At 52.2% G+C, this 8,900-nt stretch overlaps 1 protein-coding gene across 1 annotated transcript; it reads left to right on the top strand.

Annotated features, from left to right (window-relative positions):
- Positions 1–861: 861 nt before the first annotated feature.
- RNF145 (ring finger protein 145) lies at positions 862–8,621 on the top strand. Its single transcript, XM_032950929.2, has 10 exons — positions 862–1,184; positions 1,828–1,936; positions 3,319–3,410; positions 3,916–4,151; positions 4,321–4,496; positions 4,650–4,790; positions 5,260–5,442; positions 5,577–5,724; positions 6,368–6,724; positions 8,170–8,621. Exons 1-10 carry the CDS (start codon positions 980–982, stop codon positions 8,470–8,472), a joined length of 1,950 nt encoding a protein of 649 aa, XP_032806820.2. The 5' UTR covers positions 862–979; the 3' UTR covers positions 8,473–8,621.
- The last annotated feature ends 279 nt before the right edge of the window (positions 8,622–8,900 follow it).

Raw genomic sequence — 8,900 nt, 5'->3', positions numbered from 1 at the left:
AGCGGTAACCTTTTGGTCCCTGTAGCGAGGCTGTCCACAGCTGGCAAAGGAGCTGCCCTCTCGCTCTACGCATCCCTCCCCAGCGGCCGGGACGCATCGCACGCAGGGGCAGCAGGGGCAGCAGCAGTCCCCATGGTCCCTTGACGTGCAGTGGCCCCTCGGAGGGTGGAGGGACGGGAGCAAGAAGCAAGGGAGGAAGTGAAAGTGAAGTCGGAGCAGCAGCAGCAGCGGCGGCGGGGGACACACGGGGAGTGGTGGGGAGGGAGGGAGGCAGTGGGGAGGGAGGCAGCGGGGAGGGGGGGCAGTGGGGAGGGGGGCAGTGGGGAGGGGGGGGGCAGTGGGGAGGGGGGGGGCAGTGGGGAGGGGGGGGGCAGTGGGGAGGGGGAGGCAGTGGGGAGGGGGGGCAGTGGGGGGGGGCAGTGGGGAGGGGGGGCAGTGGGGAGGGAGGGAGGCAGTGGGGAGGGGGGGAGGCAGTGGGGGGGGAGCAATGGGGAGGGGGGGGAGCAATGGGGAGGGGGGGGAGGCAGTGGGGAGGGGGGGCAGTGGGGAGGGGGGGGCAGTGGGGAGGGGGGGCAGTGGGGAGGGAGGCAGTGGGGAGGGGGGGCAGTGGGGAGGGGGGGGCAGTGGGGAGGGGGGGGCAGTGGGGAGGGGGGGCAGTGGGGAGGGGGGGCAGTGGGGAGTGCCGGCAGGCAGCAGTAGCGAGCGGCTCGTTTGTGCGGCCTCGGCCTCCCGCGATCGGTTCCGGGAGCGGGTGTCAGGGGTCAGGCAATCCGCGGGCCGCTCCTCCTCGCAGTGGCCGCTCGCTAGCGAGGAGCAGCGGGAGCAGGAGGCCGCGGCTCCGTCCACCTGTCGTCCCCCGCAGCCTCCGCAGGAGAAAAGGCGCCGCTGCGAGGCCTGCACTGTGCGACAGCGGCGTGAGGATGAAGGCGTCGCTGTCGGCAGCGTCCAATAAATAGCGACCGAGAGTCGAGGCCCGACGATGGCTCGGCGCTGGGAACGTGCGGTGGAGGCCCTCGGCGGCCTGGCTCCGGCGTGGAGTGTGGCCCTGCGAGTGCCCAGCATTCTGGCCCTGGAGCGGCTCTACCGCTGGGACGGCCACGTCTCTCTGGACGAGTTGGGCCTTCCCGACGCGCCGCTCTTGCTCGCCAAGTACCAGTCCGTGATCTGCAACCTCTACTACCTGGGTGTGTTGAGGGGCGGTGGGCACCTCAGGCGGACCTGGGGACCAAGTGGATACCTACGGGGGGACCTGAAGGGTTCCTAACGGACCTCCTGGCCCCTGGATTCAGGGGCGTTAAGTCCTCATGCCGTGGCTTGTCTTACGAGCTAAAAGAACAATAATAATTTTATAACAATGTACACTTCTAAAGCGTCTTTTCATCCGGAGATATAACAAGGCGCTGCATGGGTGATGAGGGTGGCTGTAGTTTGTGTAGGCGGGGAGGGGATAGCCGTGAGGGTGGCTGCTGTGCTCAGTGCATTGAGCCGTCAGCCACCCAAATTAAATTCTCCCTCACGGCCAACATCAGTGACGATGATCTCAATCGGTCCTAGGCCTCTTTCGACTCGGCCTCAAATGAGTACCGGGGGCGGTGTGTAGTAAGCATCGCCACTGGGGAGACAAAGGCGGCCGGGCGTGGTGCTGGCCACCCACCCCCTCGTGTGCCGTGCCGGCCTTCACAGGTGCTCGCTAACACCACTTGCCCCTACAGTCTGTTACAGGCTACACGGGGGGTCTTTGTTTTGTGTGTTGTGCATTGATGCGCGCCAAGGCGGCTGGGCGTGACGGTGAGATACGCGGCGTAACCCCCCCGCTCGCCTTTCCAGGCCACATCTTGTGCATCGTGATGCTCGGGCTGCCGCTGCAGCGCCTCGTCCGCCTCTACCTGTGCGTGCTTACTGCCGGGCTGCTCTACGCAGGACACCACATCTCCAGGTGACGTGCCCACCACCAACAACCACCACCTGTGTGGTGACTCCCCGAAGACAAAGATCCCCCGTGTAGCCTGAACAGACTGTTGGGGCAAGTGCTGTTAGCACCTATGAAGGCCGGCACGGCACACGAGGGGGTGGGTGACCAGCACCACGCCCGGCCGCCTTTGTCTCTCCAGTGGCGATGTTTACACACCGCACCAGGTACTCATTTGAGGCGGAGCTGACCTAGGGGAGGCTCAGGACCGATTAAGGTAATCATCACTTGTGTTGACCGTGAGCTGGAATCGAACTTGGGTCGCCGGATTCGTAGTGCAGCGCGCTAACCACTACACTACCGCTTCCCCCCAACACACCGGGGTAAACTTTTAGCTCAAATGAAGCAGAAACCAACATGAAAATGCGTGACTCCCAAGTTCCAAACAATGCCAGCCTATTTCATCAGTTGGGTATTTCCTGTTAAGACACTCACGGAGCGGATACTGCAGTATTTCGTGAAATTAAGTGCTCTGCAGTGTTCCGTTTTTTTGACAATGTAATTATTTCGTGCTCACCTGCAAACATCAATATTTTTATTTATGCGTGAACAAATCTAGAAAGAGTTGAGCCCCGGAACTGCAGCACTGTCGTTGCACTGGCCATTGGTGACCCGTCTACAGGATAGATGATGAACCTTATGTCGGGACCCCGGGGCCCCGAATAAACGGAAGTAAAAATCGTAATAAATTAATAAATTTTGGCGACTCCGTCCCACCGCGCACATAAACGCCGCGACCCACCTGGCGCGGATCATTCTGTTGTCATTTCGTCCAAGCGCAGCGAGAACGAATGCGCAGAAAAAACAAAACCTTGAAACTTTGATTAGCGCATCGTGTAGAGCTCGTCGAGAGGAATAGATTGCCGTATCGTTCGCCTTCAATAGACATAAAATCACGTCGCAACGCAGTTTATGCGAGAGCCGGGGGCTTAAGGGACCCCGCGGTCCTGCCATAAGGTTCATGTTACAAAACGGTGATTAACGATTAAGTTAGCACTTAGCTGTACACATGAAAGTGCAGGGGTCCCTCTTCTCAGATGTTCTCTTCGACAATGTTCCTCTCTGTTGGTCACCCAGAGCCAGTGATGGAGATGTCCACTGTGTTGATACAGTCACTGGAACTTCTTCCGAATTGACTATGAACTGAAAACTTAAGAAAAATTAGTTGCACAGGCTTCATATTCCTCCACGGCCTGATTGTGTGTTGACAGTTTATTGGGCTTTCACAGTCTCTTTTGAGGTGAGGTTTCCATGAGTGTATATTTTATAAAAAAAAATATGTATCACATAGTAAGGTCATGTAGCTCCCTAAAGAGAAGCTGTGCTGTATGTGTGCATATTTGTGCCAGATTTTACGTGGAGGCAGAGCTGGAAGCTGGTTATGAAGGTCCAGTACTGACCCAGCCGGATGCACGCACACGCTTCTTCTTCTGCTTGGCTGGTAATGTAACACCTGGATTGTGTCTCGAGTCCCAATAGTAATAATAATGACATAACGGGACAGATTTTCCAGACAAGTCAACAACTCAGAGGCAGGGAGCCAAGCTCAGGGCTTCTCGAAATCCTGACCCAGACAGACCTTTAGATGTTTTTTGAAAGTTAGAGTGCATTTGATGTTGTGGATGTGCAAAGGGATAGAGTTCCACACTGAGGGGGCGACAGCAGAAAACCGACGTGAGGCTGTAACAGTTCGAGACCTTTGGTGTCCTAAGCAGATTCTGAGTGACGCTGCGTAGGGCTCTACCGTGAGCTTCAGTGAGGCGAGCTACGGTGGTGAAGGCGTGATGACATTTCTCTACGAAATAATAAAATCACCCCGAAGTCATTATTCAGGTGCACACGTGCTGCCTGTGTGAGTGCCCATGTATAATTTTCTCCTTGCATGTGTTAGCGCCGGTGATTGTTCTTAGTGAAGTGAAGAGTGGTGGTGTGTGTTTGTGGTACAGGTCAGCTGGTGGTGTGCACGATGTGCTTGCTGCTAATGCAGTCCAGACGGTTGTGGCTATTCTCGGCACCGCTGCTACCACTGCTGGCAAGGCTGTGCTCGGTGCCGCTCCCAACTCTACCAGTGGTTAACTGTTTTGCCATGGCCTTTACGGGGCTGGAGGTGTTGTGCTACTTAGTCTCAAACCTGGGTGTCCCCTACGACCTTGCCAAGTCTGCCTATCGTGAGGCCGTACAGGTGGGAGGCACGAGCGCACACTCCACGTGACGCACTTGCACACAGAACACTACATGTAAATTTGTCATACATTATCACATGTAAATGGCCGAAATATTTTTTATGTGAGCCCAAGTTTGCGTGTGTGTCTATGTGTGTGTGTGTGCACATCTGCTGGCATTTGCATTAGGTCACAGAGATGTATGGCTGGCTGGCGCTGGGCATGAGTCTTTGGCATTCGCTGGTGGTGCCCATGCTGTTTATGGTGTTCTGGCTGGTGCTCTTCTCGCTGCACATCTACTCATACGTGACCACACGTGGGCAGGCCGTAGTGCGCGAACGACTGCTGCTGCTGCTCTTGACCAGGTCAGGGCACCTCTGTGAGTGCCTTTAAGTGGCCAGCTATGGACCTGTTGTCTGTCATTCCACTCGTGTACCATGTCCTACCAGTTCATGCCCGAGTGTGCATTGTTAGATATTACGATATTTGTTCATTGACTGTTCCATCTCTTCCCCTAGTTTGGCAGAGTGCTGTGGGTCACCCTACTCTCTTCTGGGCCTCACCTTCACTGTGTCCTACCTGGCACTTGGTGTGCTCACACTTGGAAAGTTCTACCTGCAAGGATACCAAGCCTTTGCCAATGACAATGTCATGCATAGGTGAGACAAGGCACTTTCACATTCAAAGTCAACATGACTGTCTTGCTTTGCTTCAGATGTTCACACACAATGGGCCACCTATAACCTAAGAGCCATATTTGTTGTCATGTAGGTTCATGTGAATGTATTTAACAGATGTGGAACCATCAATTTTAGTTTATTGCTGCTGGCTACAATACTTGCTGTGCATCATGTATGGACACTTGCAAACATGACCTTCCCCTCACAGACCAGCGATAAACAGGAGAACTTGGTTCTTGCATGCATTTACTTTTGTGTGTCATCGTTGACCTGGTTTAGATTCTCAGCCATTATTAAAACATAACAGTGGCTACCTTATTTTATCCTGTTCTGAATCTGTTCTTGCTCGAGCAAGGCTTAAAGGTGTAAGTAGTGCAGCTGGAAGTTTGACAGATGCCCCAGTGTAGTTGGAAGAGAAGTCTACCTGCCCATGTGTTACTGTGCACAGGGGTGTGACGGAGGGTGCCACACTACTGCTGCTCGCCGTACAGACAGGGCTCATGGAGCTGCAGGTGCTGCAGAGGGCTTTCCTCCTCACCATCATCCTCTTTATTGTCGTGGCCTCCACTCTGCAGTCAATGTTGGAGATTGCTGACCCCATTGTGCTTGCACTTGGGGCATCCAAAAACAGGTGCCCTTCATTTTATATCTCCCTTGAAAAGCACACAGCTGCCCAGAGATGCAGACGAGTGTTCACTAGAACCCCGTGGTTTTCTGAATTGTTCACAAGTGACAGCATTTTTAATGATGTGCCCTCCCATCTAGGAGCGTGTGGAAGCACTTTCGTGCCATCAGCCTCTGCCTCTTCCTCTTCCTATTCCCCCTCTACATGACCTACTCCATCTGCCGCTTCTTCACTCTTGACTTCTGGCTCCTCATCATTGTGTCCAGCAGCATCCTGACCTCTCTACAGGTAGGAATATTTTTTTTGTATACCTCCAGTGCAGTAATGACTAAAATTGATGTGACGCCACTACTGTATCGGGTCTGTACACACATGACGTCACTGCTATGTTGGGTCTGGACGCGTGACGTCACTGCCTGTTCGGTATGGAGGCTGTTGATGGGTGTCACGGGGGTTGTGTAAGGCCGTGGCACTCCGAGTGACCCCGGCTGGACATATGACCGGATCCAGGAGGGGGCCAGGGACCCTGGGGGACCCTGGGGGTCACGTGGTCGGGGAGTGGAGCCTTTTCGTGGGTTCGAGAAGGGGGGCGTAGCCAGGGTGTGGCCGGCCACGCCAGAGAGGCTTATAAGCGGGCTCAGCGCAGAGAGCTGGGCTGTTGGTGCCTGGGATGAAGACGTCTCATGAAGACTCTGAAGAAAGAAGCCTCCAGTCATCGTGGCCAAGCAGAAGCCCTCCTGGCTTGACCACGCCAAGTAGTACCCGAGTGTTAGCCAGAGTAGGACGGTGGTCACCACCTTATGTGTAGGGTGTGTTGCAGTTGTGTTGCAGTTAAATAAATAGTGTTGCCTCCACATGAGTGTGTGCGCCTCTATCGAACCATTACACATGTATTCCACCACCCTCAGCTACTTATGTTTTTCTTGTCCAGGTGGCGTGCACTCTCTTCATTTACCTTCTCTTCCTTTATGAAGAAGTGGTGGAGCGGCCTCTTGCTGCGCTTGATGACATAATCTACATAGCCAATGGATCATGCCGTGCATTAGAGTTTGTGGTGGCAGTCGGGGTAGTGGGCTATGGTACGGCTGAAACATTGTTGGGCGAGTGGAGCTGGCTGGGGGTCTTTATCCTGGCCGTGCACGCCTACTACAATGTGTGGCGGCGTGCACAGCACGGGTGGAGGAGCTTCCTGCGCCGCCGTGAAGCCGTGAGCCGTATAAACGCCATGCCCATTGCTACGGAACCACAGCTGCGTGCACTTCAAGACGTCTGCTCCATTTGCTACCAGGTGCGGCAGGTGGTTTCTGGATTAGTTGGAAATGTGCATGTCCCATGGGGAATACATTCAAGTTCTATAATTCTACATGATTATTTTTTATAATTACCCCTCCCCCTCCTGCATCTCTGGACATCATCACTCCCTATCCTCCACCTCACCCTTGTCTCGTGACGTCACCCCCTCTCACCAACTCACTGGAATCTTGTGACATCATCACCCCCTCTGCTCCAACTCGCCAATATCGCGTTACACCCGCCCACTCACTTTGGAACCCTTATAAGCAGTTACATTTGGAGGCTTGCCCCCTCTTTTCTCTCCGCCTGATGAACACCGCTTGTGTTGCAATCGAAACGTCGTGGGTTTTTTCTTTTATTTAAAATTTATTTTTTATTTAATTTTACTATTTTTATTTAAATTGTTATTGTGGTTTTTTGCTTTTATTTTAAATTTCTTATTTGTATTTTTTGGGGTTTTCTATCTACGTGACTTTACCGGAAGAACTAAGAAGATGAATTCCTGCAGTCACGAAAGTTTTAGGTCAAAATTTAAATCATGTCCCCTCTCCTCACTACCTTCTATGGCACGTGACGTCATCAACCCCTTCTCACATTACCCCAATATTGTGTGACGTCATCAACCCTCTCCACTTGACAATCACCCCTTTCCTCACGTCGCCAGCGTCTATAAACGTCATCACACCTCTCTGAAACCTCACCGCCCCGGGTCTCAAGACGTCATCATACCCTCTCATAACCTCACCCAAAACTGGCGTAACGTCGGTATACCCCTCCCCAAAAGTCCAGTGTCTCAGGTAAAACTATTAAACTAAATTATTTCGTTTATTTTACCGGGTAAGGCCCACTGAGCTATATAGCTCTTTCAGAAGCAACATGGCCATAAATTATAGCTCAGTGAAGTGGTTTATCATGTGGACATCGCAGCCAAATACTCGAAACCCATGTTTCTCGGTCATCAGCCCCTCTCCGCCACCTCTGCACAATCAATCCCTCCACCTCGCATACCCCCCCCATCTCCCGGCCAAATCTCTTTGGCGTTACAAACAAGTGTGGTATATAGATTATATGCATTATATAAACATCACTTTATGTAAGCCCACCCACATGTATACAGCCATAAATAATGAAAGTGGAAACATTTTCACTCGAATCATGTTTGCTCAAAAGCAGCATAGACGTTTATACCTCGACATATTAAATTTAAATGGGAAACATAACAAAAAATTGCCTTTGGACCCCCTCTTGGGACTAAATGATCATTCATCCTGGGTAAATAAGCATAATTTTACAATATTTTGGAGGTTTTTACAATTGTTCATTCACATTGCCTTTTTAAAGGTTATATTGATATCCTGGCATAACTGGTTTGAATATTAAGTCACTTGGTTTTTGTTTGCCTTACACATTGTGCACTGGTCTGTGTCTCCTTGTGTGCAGGACATGGAGAGTGCAGTGTTGACACCATGTGGACACTACTTTCATGCAGGCTGTTTACGCAAATGGTTGTATCTACAGGAGACTTGTCCAATGTGCCATCAGGTCCTGGGTGGGTCGACACACAGCCCTCAGCAGCAGCAACAGCAGGCACAGCACAACCTTCAGCAGGAGGTTGTGGTTGTTGAGGAACAGTTACAGAGTAGTTCTGGAGAGAAACGACCACTCGGTGCAGACCAACCACAGCTGTCAGCAGAGCAGCAGGATATGGAAAATCAAGAGATGAAGTTGTCACAACCAACATAATGATCCTGCAAGACTGAGACTTGGTGAGACGTATGGCCCAGTGTGCAGTCGGGGCTTGGAGAGTTGAGTTTCAAAGGACAATGCATGCGTTTGACAGATTGCCCTCAAAGGGATGTTTCAAGGTTGAACAGCCATCCTATCTTGGAAGTTGGTGGGAGAATAGGTGGGATGGCAAGGATGAAAAGCGGTATGCATGGCCTACGTTTTACTGAGGATCAGTTGATAGAATCTTTAGTGGACTTTGTGGGCAGTGAAGTATTTTCCAAGATGCGTTGTCTGGATCAAGTAGCCTTAAGATATCCATGAAAGGGATTCAAGCCAGGGTGGGTAGAACCAAAGCACGTGTAAAATCATGCACTCGTTCGATTTATTGCATTGTGCAGAGTAAGTATATTTTGAAAATACTGTTAAGGCAGTTGACATGACGT

Source organism: Petromyzon marinus, chromosome 9 (genome assembly GCF_048934315.1).
Source record: "Petromyzon marinus isolate PM22_M1 ecotype Great Lakes invasive population chromosome 9, UKy_Petmar_22M1.pri1.0, whole genome shotgun sequence".
Lineage (NCBI taxonomy): Eukaryota > Metazoa > Chordata > Hyperoartia > Petromyzontiformes > Petromyzontidae > Petromyzon > Petromyzon marinus.
Note: the sequence above shows the minus strand (reverse complement) of the source record. Positions and strands in the feature narration are given on the sequence as shown.